At 37.5% G+C, this 19,378-nt stretch overlaps 2 protein-coding genes across 5 annotated transcripts; one reads left to right on the plus strand and one right to left on the minus strand.

The window, feature by feature from the left end:
* Positions 1–592: 592 nt before the first annotated feature.
* On the minus strand, positions 593–12,645 carry slc5a6b (solute carrier family 5 member 6). 4 transcript variants are annotated; one of them, XM_037796162.1, is made up of 17 exons: positions 12,587–12,645; positions 12,369–12,407; positions 9,437–9,881; positions 9,275–9,340; positions 8,572–8,623; positions 8,422–8,489; positions 7,923–8,077; positions 7,238–7,378; positions 6,803–6,932; positions 6,358–6,446; positions 4,789–4,901; positions 4,626–4,696; positions 4,457–4,543; positions 3,574–3,746; positions 3,394–3,500; positions 3,181–3,302; positions 593–1,023 (listed from the first exon to the last, which is right to left on the minus strand). In XM_037796162.1, exons 3-17 carry the CDS (start codon positions 9,782–9,784, stop codon positions 880–882), a joined length of 1,866 nt encoding a protein of 621 aa, XP_037652090.1. In that variant the 5' UTR covers positions 9,785–9,881; positions 12,369–12,407; positions 12,587–12,645; the 3' UTR covers positions 593–879. The 4 variants fall into 4 exon arrangements, with proteins under 4 accessions (XP_037652090.1, XP_037652091.1, XP_037652095.1 ...); XM_037796163.1 differs by lacking the exon at positions 12,369–12,407 and having other exon boundaries at positions 12,587–12,644; XM_037796167.1 differs by lacking the exons at positions 12,369–12,407; positions 12,587–12,645 and adding an exon at positions 12,537–12,557.
* Positions 12,646–12,658: 13 nt separating this feature from the next.
* cenpo (centromere protein O) lies at positions 12,659–18,866 on the plus strand. The gene is made up of 6 exons (XM_037796172.1): positions 12,659–12,802; positions 14,724–14,875; positions 15,744–15,906; positions 15,998–16,269; positions 17,472–17,631; positions 17,779–18,866. Exons 1-6 carry the CDS (start codon positions 12,781–12,783, stop codon positions 17,886–17,888), a joined length of 879 nt encoding a protein of 292 aa, XP_037652100.1. The 5' UTR covers positions 12,659–12,780; the 3' UTR covers positions 17,889–18,866.
* Positions 18,867–19,378: the final 512 nt, after the last annotated feature.

The following is a 19,378-nucleotide window of genomic DNA, read 5'->3' on the forward strand; positions in this document are numbered from 1 at the left end:
TGCTTCAAATAAATGCTGTATATTAATTTATGTGACTCTGTATTAACTACTCGACCCTGCCATTTTGGCCATGTCCCTCCAAGAGAATTCCTCGTTATTCAAATTTAAATAAACATTATGCCAGTAGGTAATAGTAGACGCACACATGCAAAACATTAAAAACTAAAAAAAAAAAAAAATCTAATGCAGTCCAACACAACAGCTCAGCTATAAATTCTACCTTTTAAATAGATAATACTGTTAATAATACTGCTACACTGGTATTCATTTAGCTATATGTTTATTATTGAAGTTGTAATTTGCAGTGGTGTTGAACTTGACTGCATTATATTGAAAAGTGTTTCTAATGTTTGCCCGCCTCATGTACAAACATCAGTGGGGAAGAATATTAAAAACACATTTTAATGTAATGCAGACCTGTACAATAACATCATACATTCATAAAAAATGAGGCACCATCATCTCACACAGGATCAATCATACAGCTGCAGTTGTGCTAAACAATAGTCAAGTATATAATCAATAATGGTATAAAACGTTTTTAGTTCACAGGACTTCAAATAATTCTCATAAAACGTAAAATTTAGTGCAGTTTTTTTTAAACATGTACACATGCAAGGAAGCTTCTGAACGTGAATCAATGATCAATCACCTGAAGTTGACAAATAGTGCATATAAATCAGACTGTAAAACAGCTGCACTCAAGGATTGGACATCGTCTAGCTTTGACCTCGTTGTAGCGTTTAACAGTGCAAATTCAAATTACTTCCTCCATCGCAAAGCAAAGGCAACAAGATAAGAACTAAAAAATACATGTTTATTTTTTTTTAGTCAAAGCGCTTTGTGTTAAACACTTGAGCCAGCCATGAAACTGTGATATCACACGGTTGTTTCACACTCCACCGAAGGTGTTTGAGCCTCAGGAAGAAACTTGTCCGTCTCTTCCTGTGACGCTCTGTCCTCTTGTCGGATTTCAGATCCACTGATTTCTTTGTGTTGTGGAGACCTTGGTTGTGCTGAGACCTATACGAATAATTAAAAAGATCATTAAAAAGGTTAATATAGAAGTACAGATTAATTCGCTGATATCAACAACTACTCATAACTCGAATTTTAAACACTACAAGTCTCTGAAGATGAAGCAGCTCCGTGAGGCTGTACTTAGAGCTAAATGCTCACAAGGACACCGCTAACATGCTGGTATTTAGCAGATATAATGTTTATCATGTTCACTATAGTTTAGCATGTCAGAAAGCCAGCATATGCTAATTAACACTAAACATAAAGTACAGCTGAGGCTGATGGGAATGTCATCAAAGTATTTGTGCAAATAAAATTTTGACCTGATGATGGAAATTAAGGCAAAGTCAGGGATCACCAAACATAAAGCTCGGGTCAGTAATGTTGAGACACTAGCAAGAGTACACTAGATTTTATTAATCATGCAACCGAACAACCCAGCCCAATGAAAGTAGCAGCACTATCTCCAAAAGACGCTAAATCTAGAGAGAAAGTCGGCAACACTGACAGCCCGTCTCTTCAGGCCTTCTCTTCAGGCCTCCCTCCAAAGCCACTCCCCCAAAATTATCATTACAGATGTAAACATAATCATAATGAACGTAAACAACAAACATGGCTATTGTTAGTACTCACAGCTGTCAAGCTGGCAGCTTGTGGAAGACTCCGGTGATGCGCAATGAGTGCACGGGCAGAGTGTGCGCAGGTAGGTCCATTAATGTCTTTACAATTTCTATATTTTTTATTTCAGTCTGGACGAAAGTGGTGGACCGACCGACCAATGCAAGCATGGCTAAAACAGTTAAAGGGGACATATCAACGCCAGCCATCCTCTGCACGCCGCCATCACCAAACAGAGCTTGTTTAGCGGCAGGCTGCTGCTCCCCAAGTGCTCCACAGACAGACTCAGGAAATCCTTTGTCCCCCGAGCCATCAAACTGTACAACAGATAATAATGCACTATACTCACTTTTAACAGTCTCTTCTGCACTATATTCATTTTTTTAATAGTCCTGTATGACAGCTGTTACTCTGCACTATATTCAGTTTAAAAAAAAAATTTCTTCATCTTGTATTTTTATATCTGGTATATTTTTTTGTTCTTAGTACTTTGCACTACTAACTTTTTTACTGCCTTTTTACTAACATGTTTTTGCACTTTTGCACTATGGAACTGTGATGCTGGAAACTTGAATTTCCCTCGGGATTAATAAAGTTACTATTTATATATCTATCTATCTATCTATCTATCTATCATGAAAAACTCTCTTTCTCACTGCTCCTGCTCATACATTTGGGTATCTGGAGTTTTTACCAACCCACAAACTGTGAAATAAGACATCCCAGTCAGTTTTTTATAAGTAGTTTGTAAGTACCTTGAGAACTGGTCGAAAACAACCTTTGCAAAGATGCACCATATTTTTCTCCTAAACCAATCAGAGCAGACTGGGCTTTTTCAGGAGGAGGTCTTAAAGAGACAGGCGCTAAAACGGAGTGTTTCAGACAGAGAGTGAATACAGGTATATTCAGACCGACAGTATGAGGAAAATAATGTGTATTTTGAACATTGAAGAATGTAAACAAATTATAGTAGAAACCCAAAATACATGTATGAACCTGAAAATGAGCATAATATGTCATCTCATCTCTAAGATCCTCCTCTCAGCTCAAAACTGAGCTCATTATCAGGCTTTAAATTATAGTGTGTAGCCAGTTACAGTCTTATTATACATTTTTTTCATTGTGCTGTTTTGTTGCAATAGTTAGTTTAATTTCATGGCAGGAATAATGTTATCTGAGAGGGCTTCATCTGCAGACTCTCTTGTCGTTTTATAAGCCTTTACGAGCTCTCAGATCTTCTACTGCTAGATTTTTAAATAAAAACAATTATACGCTCAAGAAAAATAGGCAGCACAGTTATTTATAACTAGAACAACTTTTTATTAATCCGCTCATTTTTATTATTCTTAATGGCCTCTGTTTTTAATTTCCCTAATGTATTTTAGCATCTACTATCCTTTTATTGTCTCATTTTATTCTGCCCTTGTCTTAATGTGTTGTATTTTTATTTTATTTTGTAAAGCACTTTGAGCTGCACGTCTTGTATGAAAAGTGCTCTATAAATAAAGTTATTATCATTATTACTATTATCATTTTACTGACCGTTTGTCCCAGAGAAGTCACGCAGCAGAGCTTCTTTTTGAGATGTTCAGGTAGAAAACAAAGCAGTTTCCCTAGCAAGGGATAGATTGTGCCTGGTGTCACATCTTCTTCTTTCATAGGGCCTAAAAAGAAAAAAAAAGAAGATATATTTAAACATTTTAAAGTTAAGACTAAAATTGATAAATTATAGAGAACATGTGAGAAGTCGCCCACCTGTGAGGAAGCTGATGATCAGGCCTATGAGAATGACTGTGAAGCAGCTGAATGCGCTGTACCACATGTAGGACAGTGAATAAAATCTCTTCAGTCCAGACGGTCGGCTGAAGAACACAGAGAGATGATTAACTGGTGAAATGACCACAGTAAAAACAAAAAAACATGCTGTTTGTGTACCTCAGGGTGATGTTGCTGAGTACAGTGTGAATGGCAGCAGTCGTGTTGTCTGACAGCAGGACGGCGCTGCACTTGGGCGGCAGTGGTCTCGTGCCGGATCTACGAGTGACGATGCTCCCGATGCCGACCCAGAAAGCCAAACTTAGACCGGTTCCCAGACCTGCCAACGCTCCCTGGTAACAACAGGACAACTTAACACAGATACAGGTAGGATGATGATTGATTTTAACCATCTAACAAAATGAAGTTTCAGAGGTTTATATTGTCACAATGACCGCCTTAATCACAACATCCTGCTATGAGGGTCAGCAGCTGTTACATTCTGCCACTCTTTCAGTAGACAAAGAGCAGCACGATGTCAGATAAAACACAGCTTGACTGATTTTAGGATATTTAAGGAATAAAAGGACAATTTATTAAGGGAATGATTCTTATTGGATTACTTTTTCTAATGAAACTACAACTACCGCCAACCAGAAAAGTTGCAGTTTTCATCCATGTCTGTCCGAAATGTCATCACTTCATCATTTTATCCTATTAGACATTCGTGTGAAATTGTCGTAATTAACATATGAATTCATGAGTTATGGCCAAAATCGTGCGTTTTTCTTGTGTTAATACGTGAGATATTGTGTTTACGAGAATGGGACGGGCGCAAGGATAAATCAAAAACATAATGCCTCCGGCCACTGCTATCGCCGGCACGGACGCATAAAGACTGTAAGGAGTGGTCTCCAATGTGGGGGTCGGGATCCCACACAAGGTCCAAAATAAATCTGAGGGTGTTTTAAACCATGATAATTTTGATCAAAATAAGCAGCTACACTGTGTATTGTCTCATGACTGACTACACGACAGATCTCAATGATCAGGTTCAACTTACAGCAGAGTTGGCCCACGGGAAGAACATCCCGAGACAAAACACACCAAGAATAGGACCACCGATCATCCCGAAGATCTTCAAAGCCACCTGGAGTTCAATCACAGTAACAGTTAGAGCATATTTAGTGAGAAATGTTTGTTATAATTTGATCATACACCTGTGAGCGTACCAGTAGAACTGAATCATCCATGAGGTGAGTGAGATAGGCCATGGCCAGACACAGCAGCCCGTAGGACATAGCTTATAGAGGAGACACAAGGTGAAACTTTAGATTAAATGCGTCATTATGATGCAGCTCTGTATCGTGCACTGATGAGCGTCAGAGAGCGAACCTAAAGCTTTGGACAGCAGGGTTGCTCTGGCCTCCGTCATGGCGGGGAAATGTGGTTTGATGAGGTCTTCCATTGTCACAGTGGCCAAAGAGTTAAAAGCAGAAGAGATGGTGCTGCACAGGAAGAGCAAAACATATACTGTACATTACTGCCATCTTTATAATACAATGAAATGTACTGTTAATTATTCATCTTCTGAACTCATTCTAAATCCAAATACTAAATCATCACAGCATTTGAGTTAATGTCAAAGACGAGAAAATAAATGATGCATTATATTTTAATGTAACTGTATTAATAAGGTTTTTTACACCCGTAGTAACAGAGGGGATGATTTGAATAAAAACCTTCTCATAAGCTTCAAATATGGATGCATTGCACATTTTCTTTTTCAGGATAACCAGGACTGAAACATTTGATGTGAATAACTGCATTCAAGATTAATAATGGATTATACGCTCAGTTGTAGACAACAGACCTGCAATAAATCCCATCTTCATGAAGGTTATAATGTTCAGTCTTTAATCAAATCTTTTTCAGAGAGGTGTTGATTCAACAGTGTGATCATTTTGGAGGATGTCGTCTGTGCAGCTGTTGTATTAGACTGCATTGGTTTTAGCACGGTGTATACACAAGTAGAATCTATTAGAAATCGGAATTTGTAATGAACAGTAATTAGTCAAATCTAGGAGGTTTTTGGCACAGAACAGCCTCATAACTATATATTTTCCAGTTATGTTAATTTATAATTGCAACAACAAACATTTAGTCAAGGTAGGGCTGGACAATATGGCCTAAAATTAAAATCTCAGATTTGTTCACATCACATCTGATTTACGATTTTTAACTTTCACCAAACTTCACTTTTTCAAAAATAGATAAAAGATGCCTCTTGAAAGAAATTTATTGTGTCCCTGAAGAAAAAACACTTTCGTACACAAGATTAAACATATGTTATTGTGCATGTTACAACGTCAAATTTTACAGCGGAAGATGTTTGCTCGAGGTTGCTGAGGAGAAAATGCTCCTCATTTTTATTAGCGCATGCTGCCGTGTTGATATTTTATCCGTGTCTGAAGAGAACTCGCGCGTTTACTATGAACTATGGGAGCTCAGGGAAGCGGCGGCAGTTCCGTACCGTAATTACACATGTTAAAGTGAAAATAGATTTTCATTTTTAAACATTGTTTTAAACCATGAATTCTAATTAAGTGATCAAATCTATTTATCGCCCAGCTCTAAGTCAAGGCAATTGACTCACTGACCTCTATGGCTTCATCTTGATCACCTGAATAGTTGCCGGTGTTATTGAACTCTATACAGCCTCTTCCGCAGTTATGGTGAAAGGGATACACTTTGATGCGCACATGTTGTTTGTATGACCATAACAACATCTAAGAAGTGTGAGAGCTGATTTTACTCAGAAGGGTCAGAGCTATTGATCGCTATCTGTTCATGTGCAAGCCTCACTTGTGGATGCCAGCGTTCTGCTGGGACTGACAGGGTTAATGTCAGGTTTAATTAAAAAAACAAAAAATAGACAGACAATGTAGAAAGTCCTGTACCAACCTGAGAGCTGCACTGAACAAACACGCAACAAACAGTCCAGGTAGTCCAGGAAGACCTTGCAGCATATCCATCACAAAGTATATCACCATCTGTGGAAAACACATTGTAAAATAAAAAACCTTAAACAGTTTGTTTTGCTAAACTTTATTCAGAAAGGAAATGCAAATCTGACAACGTACTGTCTCGACAGCACATTTACATAATGATCCTAATATGTTAGAAGGACTTCCTATAAAATATGTAAATACTCATGCTGCAGTAGTGTTGCTGTTGAATCTATGAGCCCTGGAGGGTTTTTACATAACTCTGCATGAACTTAACTTTCATCCTTCGCACTAATCTCTGGAGATCAAGGAAGCAGAAAAAGCAGGAAAAGAAAAAATCATATCCCCGGTTCCCAAAACATGAAGCAGACGATATCGGTCGATGACACACTGAAACTCACCGCATCCCTTGAAGTGGTGCCCAGCTTCTCAGAGTGATCCTCTCCACAGTAACGTGCGAACATGACCAGTCCCATCACACAGCTGAGAGCCAGAGACAACTGCAGGGAGGGAAAAACCATGTAGCAAGACCTGCAGAGACGGAGGAAGGAGCGCAGTAAAAGTGGTCATTTCTTACGTCATCTTTGTGACTTTTCTTCTTTTTTTTTGGCTAAACACTCACTACCGTGTTGGTTTGCATTGAACTTCCCAGAGATCACTTGTCAATTAACATAATATAAAGGACTACCTTTCATTCTAATTTACTATTCTATTCTGAGAGCTAGCACAAGTATTAAAAGACTATTTTCTTTCACATGTGAATGTATTTTCAGTCAAAGTTCAACACGTTGGCATAAAAGTGAAAACAAAACTGTGAAAATCTACGGTGTGTGTACCTGACCGCCTCTTTCTCAGTGCGGGCGCTGAGATATCTTTGGACCTGAGCCTGGTTCACTCCGTACAGCGACAGCATGAGGAAGACGCCGCCAACCGCCAGAGTCCAGAAGGTGTGTCTCTCTGTAGGATCTGGGTTTAGGCTGAACACCGGAGAGAAAATACAGACAATAATTTAATACTTTAGAACAAACATACGCTGAAACAGATTTACCAATGTGTAATAAATAACATGCGTGTACAGGAATTTATCTCCACATTTATGCAAAGAAACAAGTGGACTGTAGAGAAATTAGCTGCTGTTGTATCTGGAGTGTTTGCAATAAAAACCTGCAGCCACTTGGTTGTTGATGTACTATTACTGTATGTCCTTGAACTGAAAAGATCTGTTTTACAAGTTGAGCATAACTCAAATGAATGAATTTGTCACATGCATTTCTCAATACTACATTAAAATTCAGTCAAGTTTGAATTTTAATACTTTCTGTCCTAGAGGTTTCCATACGTAACCTAACGGACTATAATCTACATGAAACCAAAAGAAAAACAGCTTTTCTGTGAAATCAGTCAATTATTGATATTGGCTGATTTCCACTTAAAGAATTAAATAAACCACGATGAATTTGTGCACAGATTTCTTCGTCCATTCCCGATGCTGCATAACTGCAAACTACAGTATGGACTCACTCGAGAGCAGAGATGCGGTTTCCTTCCTGGACTTTCCTCCAGACTTCAGACACTCCTCCCGTCCGCTGAACTCCCACCACGATGACAGCCAGCTGCCCCGCAAACATAACAACCGTCTGGAAGACGTCTGTCCAGATGACGGCCTTCAAACCACCCTGTCAGGAGCAGACGAGACACATGGGAAATAAATTAATTCTTTATTCAAATACCTGATATCTGTCTCGGTAATCCTTCATATTAATCCATGATATCTCTAAAATATAGACTCTTCTACAAGTGATTCATGAGCCTTTTTGGTAAGATTGCCACTTTTCTCAGATGAATTATACAACATCTTTTTGGAGAGAGAGATAAAGTCACTCCTGGGCTGCCAAGAGAGACATGACACCTCACAAGCTAGGCCTGTTACGATAACAAAACACCAAAAAGGAAGAGTTGGAAACATTCAAATGTTGGAAAGTCATGTTATACTGCATGAAAATGACCTTGAACAACTCACTATTGTTGTGTACAATGTGCACACTAGTCCAGTGGCCAGCACCGTGCCCCATAATTCAAATCCAGTAACTGAAAGAAAACAGGAAAACATTGAACCACAGGTGTCATCTATTCAAAACGAGTCAGAGTGAAACACATGAACTTTTCTTACCTGCATTCAGTGCAAAGGCAGGAGTATAAATACAAACACCCATATAGACAACCTGTAGCAGAGTAAAGGACAAATTTACATTTACATTGCATTTACATTTGTGTTCAATGTGGCCACAATGCATCCCTGTCAAACACTGTCTGATTGCAATCCGATCACCCAAAACACATTTTAATGCCAGGTGAAAATGGGGTAATTTTTTACACTTTGGTTTTTGTACTTATTAAACAAACAAACAAGACAAAGTAAAGAACTTTAGGAGGTGCTGGTAAGTGGATTTTGTTACCTTTGGACAGAGGCAGGCTGGCTGTTTCCCCCATTTACAGTCTTTAATTAATAATTGCTTTATGCTGAGTGGGTATTAGTTAGATATGAGTGATCCACATTAAATATAGTTTCTTTGTCAATGTCAAACTTCTGTGTTTGACTGAAATAAGTCACATTTTGGTCACAGCTGGCCACCAACTTAAGCTTTTAGCACCGTGGCAATCCCTGGTCTCATGTTACGTTCCATAAAAATTATCCCAGTTAGTTCCATGCAGTGAGATACACAGATTTAAAATTTGGGGAAAAAGAGAGCACTGGTATCAGATCGGTGCTCGGTATCTGCAGATACCCTGAGTCGAGGTATTGGACATGTTATTGGGAGAAAAAAAGTGTGATTGGTGCATCCCCACTTTATTATGTGAAGTGTTGTACTCACTGTCTGAAAGATGAAGGCCAAAGTTCCACAGACACGCACTGCTTTGCTGAAGCGCATTTCAAGATACTATGAAACAAAACAACATGAGAAGTGTAGGTCATCAAGAACACGCTCCATAAATATGAACTCATAAAGTACTTCAATAAACCTGCTCTGTTATACCTGATAAGCGCTGGAGAGCCGCAGTCTGTATAACACAGGAATGAAAACATGAGCAGGAATGAGGAGGCCCAGGATGTAGGCACAGCCGATGAACCAGTACTGAGTACCGTGAGCGTAGATTTCTGCAGGTACGCCTATGATCGCCACGGCAGACTGGAATGAGGCGATGAGCGACAGCGAGATAGGAATACAGCTCATGCTCCGGTCCGCCATCAGGAACTCCTGTGTGGTGCGCTGACGGCCACCTGATAGAGCGTGGTACAGCCCGATGCCTATAGAGGCGGCGAGCAACACCGCAAATATGACATAGTCTACAGCCGTAAAGTGCTTCTCGTTGGACGGGTCCATGTTGATTGTCTTTAAGTCTCAGTTCTCCTGCAGATGCACATTCAGATGGATGGGAAACGTCTCTGTCCACACCCATCAGTCAGTAACGCCCAGGAGCCTTGAAGAAAGGAAATTGAAAACACTGATTTGATATCTGTGTGTGTGAGAGAGTAAGCTGTGCTGGCATGTTGCAGCCTGCTGTATAACTCCAACTTTTTATTTTATTTTATCATAAATCAAGTTTGCCCGTCAGGCAAAGAACTAAACCTCCACACCCACGTACTTTCCTCATGCCCTGGATTCCCCTGAGCTGTTTTTACACATTTCTTTTCCTAAAATAAACAGGTGAAATCACCGCCGCCTCTGCAGTCACATAAACTGAACTGTTTGCAGCAGAAGAGCGTCGTTATACGAGACAAGCTCCAGTCTGTACACAAAGCGAGGTCACACAACCTCTGTGTCAACTTTCCCCCGCTTGTGCTGAATAAAAAAATACTGAATACCAGTTTGGAGATGGGCGGTTCAGAGGGGGAGGTGCTCTGCTACTCTGCCATCTACTGCCTTTGTGTATAACTGCACCACAAAGACAGACAACAACCAATCTCTGAGGGTATTCAAGGTCAAAAGCCACAAATGGGAGTACAATTTCAAAAGTTTCCACTATTACTGCCATGGAAAGATTTATTTGAAATTGTTTTTACTCACATTATGCAGTTATTGTTCTTTGTCTTTGTGCCCATATAGAAATGTTTTCTTTAATCACATTATAAATCCACGAGGACACAAATAATTAGAGCTGAAACAAATAGTTGAATTGACAAAAATGTACAACTATTTTGTTAATCACTGTGATGGAATTTTCCATCAATTCCTCTCTTATTGGTAGAAAGGTCAGAGTGTTTGTCAGAGTGTTCCTCTGTTGACATTCTTGGGTTGGAGTCCTGTCTAGAGGAGCCACCGTTATCTGTACAGCTGTGCCTGTAGTGGAGACCATAGAGCCAGTCGCTAGGGCAACCAGGGTCAGAGATGCCAGAGGAACGGAGTATGTCAAAACAAGACACTGAGCACCGGGGAGGAAGGGCAGAGTTGTGAGGCCTTCACGCAGAGAGCATCTATTGTGGAGACCTGACAATTCTCCTTGATCAAGCTTCAATAAACCTTCTTTTGTAAGACATCATCAGCTCCGGACCTCTTCCTTCCAAAGATAACTTGTATATCAATTATTCCATCACAATCACATTACTTGAGTTTTGGTTTCCAGCTTCTTAAATGTGAGGATTTGCTGCTTTTTCTTCGTCTTATGTGAGAATGAACTGAATATGTTTGGCTTTTGGACTTTTAGTTGAACTAAACAAGCTTTTTAAAGACGTCACTTCCGACTCAAGGAAATTTGATCAGAAGTTTTAACTATTTTAAATAGATATTTTTAATATGATTCATCGAGAAAATAATCAGCAGACTAAACGATAATGAAAGTATTCCTTAGTTTCAGTTTATTATCACATCCCTGCAAGCTGGGGCAGCAACTAACGATTATTTTCACCGTCAGTTAATTTCTTATCATTCTCAGTACATCAACTGTGGTCTTTTAAATGTCAGAAAATAGTGAAAAATGCACTTTCCAATTTCCCAGAGCCAAATTTGCCGTCCTCAAATCTCTTTTGTATGAATAAACAGCCACAAAACCCCAAGATACTCAGTTTATTAGTGATATAAAAACAGATAAAACCAGCAAATCCTCTCATTTGAGAGGCTGGAACCAGCTACTTAAATAACAACAACACCACAAATGATAATTAAAAATAGTTGCTGATTAGTTTTCTGTCAAAACAATAACTGGTTAATTGAGTTGTCAGTTCAGCTCAAACCAAAATAAACAAGAGGAGGCAGCACGAAGTACAATAAGGTCTCTATAAAGTAAGGATTAATTCAGGTAATATGAATTAAAGTGACTTTTATTTAATATATTGCTGCTGTAACTTTAGCTATATTAGTTGTACATAACTAATGGTGCTGATTCAATTGGCTGGAAAATAGAGCTACTGCACTCAGTGACCCTCAAATATCTGACAACAGCTGCTTAACTAGACTGAATATGAGTTACTGACAATAACCTGATATCTCCTATTTTTATACTCCCTTCTATTTAAATGGTTCACATTTTGTTACACTTTGTTTAGCTCTTTTTTACTGTGTTAGCTGATGCATCTTGTTTTTTGCACTATCCCCTTTGCTGCTGTACACTGCAAATGTCCCCAATGTGGGACTAATAAAGTAATATCTTATCTTATCTTATCTTAATATTCATAAACAGGAAGAAAAAAAAAAGTTTAGTTGGTTAAAATAATATCACGTCTGAAAATGTAGTGCAGTGAGAAAGGTATGAAGACGGATGCCTGGGTTAGCTCAGTTGGTAGAGCAGGCGTCCATGTATTAAGGCTTGGTCCTGAACGCGGCATCCACTCTCTCTCTCTCTCCCCCCTTTCAAGACTCTATCCACTGTCCTCAATAAAAATGGAAAAATGCCCCCAAAAAAATAACTTTAAAAAAAAAAAAAAAAAAAGAGAAAGGTATGAAGACATGAAGTAACATGAGACAGACTCACCTTTACACAGCAGCACTGTTGTAATCTTGCTGAAGCTCACTTCTGTCACCATGCTGTTCTCATTGACACATTGAAGAGCACTACGTTAGTTAAAAACAACTTCTTTACGGCTAAAAACAAACAACTGCAGACAATAACACACGTTCATTATCTAAACGATTAACTCACGTTGATTAAATCTATTTTTTTATGGATCATAAAGTGTTACATTAACCTACCAGCTTGCTAATCTCTCAGTCCATGCTCTGCTCCATGTGATCATCCACACAGTTTTGATTTCTCTTCCGGGGTTAAGGCTGGGGGCGGGGTGATGACGTAGAAGGCGCCATAATCAAAAACATCCGCAGCTTGGAGTGCATGTTTACATCTCAGCAGCTTCAGTACGTTATTAAACACAGATTAAAGAAGGATTATGGAGGCAGCGGCTACGAAAGGTAACTCAGACTGGTGCAAAGTTAGTTTACCGGTACAGCTAGCTAGCTATCTGATAAACTAAGCTTGAGCTTTCTGAGCATCACAACAAACTCCTCCTAGCTAACTAGCTATCTCATACAATACATCTGTCTGTGCAATATGTCCTTGATGCAATGCACACCTCAGTGCGACTACCTCTGTTTACATTTACATGTCTATTTATCATTGTTGTAGGTCTCTGGTACGACGGTACGACGGAGTATTAGGGCCACTTTGAGGAAAATAAAATAAATGTGAGATTTCGAGAATAAAGACAAAAGTTCATGAGAATAAAGTCAATATTATAAAGTAGTAATTTTATGAGTTGTTTTCTTTTTTTTCTCTTAAATTTATGACTTTATTCTCATAATATTACAATGTTGTTTCTCATAAAGTTATTACTTTTTTCTTGTAATATTATGACTTTTTTGTTGGAAAATTATGACTTTATTCTCGTAATATTAAAAAAAAATTCTCATAAAGTTATTACTTTATTCTCGTAATATTACAATGTTTTTTCTCATAAAGTTATTACTTTATTCTCTTAATATTAGGACTTTTTTGTTATAAAGTTATGACTTTATTCTCTTAATATTACGACTTTTTTGTTGGAAAATTATGACTTTATTCTCTTAATATTATTACTTTTTTGTTATAAAGTTATTACTTTATTCTCTTAATATTACGACTTTTTTGCTGGAAAATTATGACTTTATTCTCGTAATATTACAATGTTTTTTCTCATAAAGTTATGACTTTATTCTCGTAATATTACAATGTTTTTTCTCATAAAGTTATTACTTTATTCTCTTAATATTAGGACTTTTTTGTTATAAAGTTATGACTTTATTCTCTTAATATTAGGACTTTTTTGTTATAAAGTTATGACTTTATTCTCTTAATATTAGGACTTTTTTGTTATAAAGTTATGACTTTATTCTCATAATATTACGACTTTTTTGTTGGAAAATTATGACTTTATTCTCGTAATATTACAATGTTTTTTCTCATAAAGTTATTACTTTATTCTCTTAATATTACGACTTTTTTTGTTATAAAGTTATTACTTTATTCTCTTAATATTACGACTTTTTTGTTGGAAAATTATGACTTTATTCTCGTAATATTACAATGTTTTTTCTCATAAAGTTATTACTTTATTCTCTTAATATTACGACTTTTTTTGTTATAAAGTTATTACTTTATTCTCTTAATATTACGACTTTTTTGTTATAAAGTTATGACTTTATTCTCATAATATTACGACTTTTTTGTTGGAAAGTTATGACTTTATTCTCGTAATATTACAATGTTTTTTCTCATAAAGTTATTACTTTATTCTCGTAATATTATGACTTTTTTGTTAAAAAGGTATGACTTTATTCTCTTAATATTATGACTTTTTTGTTGGAAAGTTATGACTTTATTCTGTAAATCTCAGATGTTTTTTCCCTCAATGTGGCCCTAATACTCCGTCGTACATTGTCTCTTTGGCCCTCACTGCATTAGACTTATATACTATATACTTAAACTATAAACTGTGTTACCTTCATCACAATGCTCAAATGTTTTGCTGCCTCAGAAAGATTTTTTTTTTTCAATAGTAAAGGTTGCTGACCCCTGGACTACTGTAACACTTGTGTTTATATTTATTTACTACATCTACTTTACCTGTTTTATTTGCTTTATAACTGTGTGTTTGACCTGTTATATGTTTTATCTGCCTCGTTTAGTCTTGTCAAGTATTTGTTTTAAAGCACTGACCAGAAGTGGCAACTGTGAATCTCGTTGTATTTAATACGATGACAATAAAGCTTTCTATTCTATTCTATCTGATATCAACCACTTTTCTTTTCTGTTGTTTGAGAGTTAAATCCAATCAGAGTATTTCTTCCTCTGCAGGTGTTTTGAGTCATCTGAGTCTGCTGGAAGTTCAGGCAAGAAGCCGTAAAGCTCAACCTCAGCAGCCGAGTCGAGTGAAGGAGCTGAAGGCTAAAGCTGAAGCACTGATGACCCAGAGAGACCAACTGAAGGCAGAGATAGAGACACACAAGGTGACATGTTTGATGCTGAGTTTACACAGTTTACATAGAATAAAATATATAAAATAACACTTATTAACAGCCAGTTAAAACTCTACAACAGCCCTACCTTCATCTTCACCAGTGGTGGATACTTTTACTCAAGTACTGTTACTTGATGACAAATTTGAGGTACTTGTACAGAGTATTTCCATTTTATACAAATTTATATTTATATTCTAATACATCTGAGAGGGAAATATTGTATTTTTCACCACACTACTACTACTATTTGTCTGACAGTTTTTGTTTGTACATGCAACCAAAAGTACTGTGTATGTTACATTACTCTTAGAATCAGTATTATGTCCTTATTTTTTTGGGGAAAAATAAATAAATATTGGTAGGGCTGACCCAAATGCTTCGAAGCCCCGACCGTTGCCATGGTATTCAACCTCAAAATCACTATTAGAATGCTTTGTTTATTTATTTATTTAAATTTTATATATAAGTATGTAATAATAATGTATAAATCCCCAAATGCCCCATGGAATAAGAAATAATCCCACAATATTATTCATTATTCATATTCAGCACTAATAATTATTAGTTATTCTCAGACAGATATCGCTGTTTGTTGTGCGTAGAGGTGCGTGTACAGTAGCCTATACCACGATAGAAACGATACAAAATATATATATACGACAGACATTTTTATATTGTTTAGACAATATATATCGTCATATTGCCCAGCCCTAGTATGTATTTTAAGTAGTATTTTAAGTGTGGTATTAGTATCTGAATACTTCTTCCACCACTGACTTTATTCATAATGCTGCTGCACTTCTTTTGTTTTGTTGTCGTCTGATTTGTTGGTGCTGGTTACACCGTCCTGCCACAGAGTCTCCAGAAACTGAGGGCATCTATGAACAAACAGTGTACACATGAAGAAGAAAAGGAGGAGGAGGAGGAAATGGATGAAGACTCTGAGAACTCACAACTACTGCGACTGATGGCCAGACACACACAACTGAAAGACCTCCTGCATGCTCATCACATCATTGGTACTCTTCTCATGTCATTCACCCAGTTATTATATATTTGTCAGTGAGATGTTTACAATACGTCTTAATCCTCCCTCTTGATGCCATTCAGGTGGGTACGACATCATAAAGACCCGTCAAGGTAAAGGAGTGTGCGTGTCCGTGGCGACGGCCTACGAGGGCATCTACTTAGAGACCTACAACCTGGAGATGGACCTGAAGCCCACGCTGAGGATCAGCCGTCATAACGTTCCCCCGTTCATTCCTTTAAACAGCCTGGCTGAGCAGAGCAACATGCAGACAAACATAAGGACTCTTCTGGATCCCCTCAGCCAACATCTCAACGCCTTCGCCGGTCGCAAGCAGCAGTTGAAGCTTGTTAAGGTGCCACACTTTGCTTTTTTGTGTGTGTGTTAAATAACATCTCATAAAATGTCTCAGAGAGTCAGTCAAGTGACTCCTCACCCTCGAATATAAAACAAGTAGACCGAGGCGTGTTTCTGCACGGGCCTGGAGAGTCGACAACATTTTGTTAAACAAGTTTGTTACAATAATAAAAGGGGCCTAACCCATTATGGATTTTGGTGATAACATTATACATACTTAAGTATTAAAGAAACATCAGATATTAATATTAAAGATTCAAAAACTTTATTGTCTATCACATAATGATAGAAAATTGTCTACAGGTTAGGGGCTCACAAACAACTTAAAAAAAACGTACACCCATGAAAGACTTGCATAAAATGACATTAACAGAGATCAACTCGGTAAATAAATAATAGTAGGTGTGCAAAGCTTATAATCAGCTGATATATTTCCTTATATGTGCACATACTGTAACATAATATTTTTTGGCAGAGATTATCGACTAATAGTTTAAGTAGTTTTTAAGCAAAAATACCAAAACTTCACTGGTTAAATTTTTCCAAATGAAGAACCAGTGACGTCTCTTAGTCATCTGTGACAGTAATCTTAATAACTTTGGTTTTTATTTTTTTTATTAGATATGTCAACTTGGGCTCTGATTGTGATGGTCATTTTGTACCATCGTCTGACGTTTTATGAACCAAAAGATTAATCAACAGATCAATCTATAATGAAAATAATCGCTAGTTGCAGCCCTGCAGTACACCAAAATTGTTGTTTTGTTAAACAGCAACATTTGAATTAAATTAATGAAATAACCTGAAATATTATTGTTAACAACTATAAATAAAAACAAATTTATTAAACTTGAATTAAGAAAATAAAGGTCAAATATTCATAAAAAAAGCAGCCTATAAAACATTTAGATGCTACAGTTTGTTTTTGTAACTAACAACATACTGTGATGATATTAATATATATATGATAAGCCAACACCAATATATGAATCCAATCAAATCCTCTCAAATGAAACAGTAATTTTTGCACATTTATGCAAAGATTCACAGATGAAAAGAAGAGCGAGAAATTAAAATGTTCTTCACATAATATTTAAGGCGTTAATAATCACTCATAGGAAGAGGAACTATAATTATGGTAGTTTTGTCATCTGTTCTGGCAGAATAACACACTAACTTTGTCCTCCTGCTTGTTTACAGGAGCTCCATAAGTCTGTGGAAGTGATGGAGAGTAATGTGTTGTGTTCGTTACTGGTGCTGATGTTCACGTTGCCCGGAGAGAAGACGGCTGTTCTCTGCTCACTCGATTACTCTGACCACACCAGATGTCTCCCCACACGAGTCCACATTGAATGTGACGGTAGGAGTTTTATACTCCAGAAGTTTCCCAACTCAAACAGACAGTTATTGATCTGGACCAATATAATCCATAACACAAGGGATCTCTGTTAGTTGTAGAAACAATAAGTACTTCATGTTCTAATATGATTTTGTTTGTTTTTTGCAGATGAGGAGCTTCCCGAGTCTCCAGAGTGGAAGAAGAACTGCAGCCTCCTCATGGAGACTCCTGTGCACAAAGCTTTGATAACCATGAGGAAGATGGGGAATATTGTGTAATATGTTCAGAAATATAATGAAACTTTTCTATATTAGATGTACATTCTCATTGTTTATAATAAATCACTGCTAGTTGAACCTTTTCTTCCTTGCTGTTGCAAATGTTGAGTTGAGTCTAAACTTTGTGGAGTTCCTCTACGGAGGTTTCACATGTATCTCCACGTTGCTTTTGTCCTTGAGTTTTTCTATAAACGCTGCCACACTCTTGTGTAACGTCTCCCTCTGAAACTGTCTCAGCCGCTCCATTTCCTCTCGGGCTTCCCGCTGTTGCCTGGCCAGCTCCTTTTCTGATATTGCGTCAATAGTTGCGATGTTTTTCATCTGCATGAGAGACATGCTGCTCTGGATGTTTCCTCTGCGTCTCACTGTGCCGACGGGTTTGACTGACGGTGATGGTGGTGCCGATATGGACCGACTCTGCTCCACCAGCTCACCTCCTTTGTTGTGATATGGGGATGTGCTGGAGTACGATCTCCTGCCACCGGATGTTTGAATACCTCTTGACTGCGTCTCTGCATTTGTGTGTTCTCCAATTTCTTTCATGGCGATGTTGACTGTCGCTTTGGGCTCGACCACTTTCACCATCACGACTCGTCTCTGTTCGTTTATCAGCGAGTCTCTTCTCTGGTGAAGCATCTTGCGAGTGTACCTGTACTGTCTGTCCAACATGTTGAGTTTATGCTGCAGATCCCTCTCCTCCTTTTGGTTCAACACTCTCAGATCTCTCTGCAGCACACCAGGTCTTCTTAAGCTTTCATCCATTATTTACAAGAGAGGGCTAGAGGGAGAAATATGTATTTTTAAATCGTTCAATTCAGTCACATCTTCTGTTTAAATTAAAGCAAAGGTGTGTTTTCTTACCTGATTTCTGTCCCCTAGAGCGCCGTGTTCTACAGGTGTGTTTGCTGCTATGGCTGTCTCAGCGTTTGTAACATAATAGTCTATTATATTTGAAGTAAAGTGGATGGGATTGTTGGTCATTGTGTACTGTCACATTCCTTTAAAGAGATTCAATTTCAAGATCCCTCATGAGTTCAGTCACGAGTCTTATGCAAGTTACACAATAACAATGACTCCTTTCGTGCAAGGAACATGCAGCTGTAGTACTTTGTGAACAATGCTACTACTTTCTCACGTGTTCTTTCACTGTTCAGGGTTTTAATAATACATTTTTAGGATTTTAGCAATGCTGAGGTCACGAAATGTTAACTTAAATACAAAATCTGCGCACGTATCTATGTGTTAGTATGCGTTTATATCTATACATATTTGTATTTTATCACCTTGTTTTACCACTTTACTATGTCACTACTATATTGATCTTTTTTTGCGCTGCTCTGTTTTAATAGTTATTTTATTTCAATATTTTTTTTTAATTTTCAACATAATAAAATGAAACAATACAAAAGCCTATAATTGAGACAAGACATACTGAAAACCACAAAACAAAAAACAGACACATTCACAAAAAAACACAAAGAAATAAACTA

The sequence above is a fragment of the Sebastes umbrosus genome, chromosome 16 (assembly GCF_015220745.1).
Source record: "Sebastes umbrosus isolate fSebUmb1 chromosome 16, fSebUmb1.pri, whole genome shotgun sequence".
Lineage (NCBI taxonomy): Eukaryota > Metazoa > Chordata > Actinopteri > Perciformes > Sebastidae > Sebastes > Sebastes umbrosus.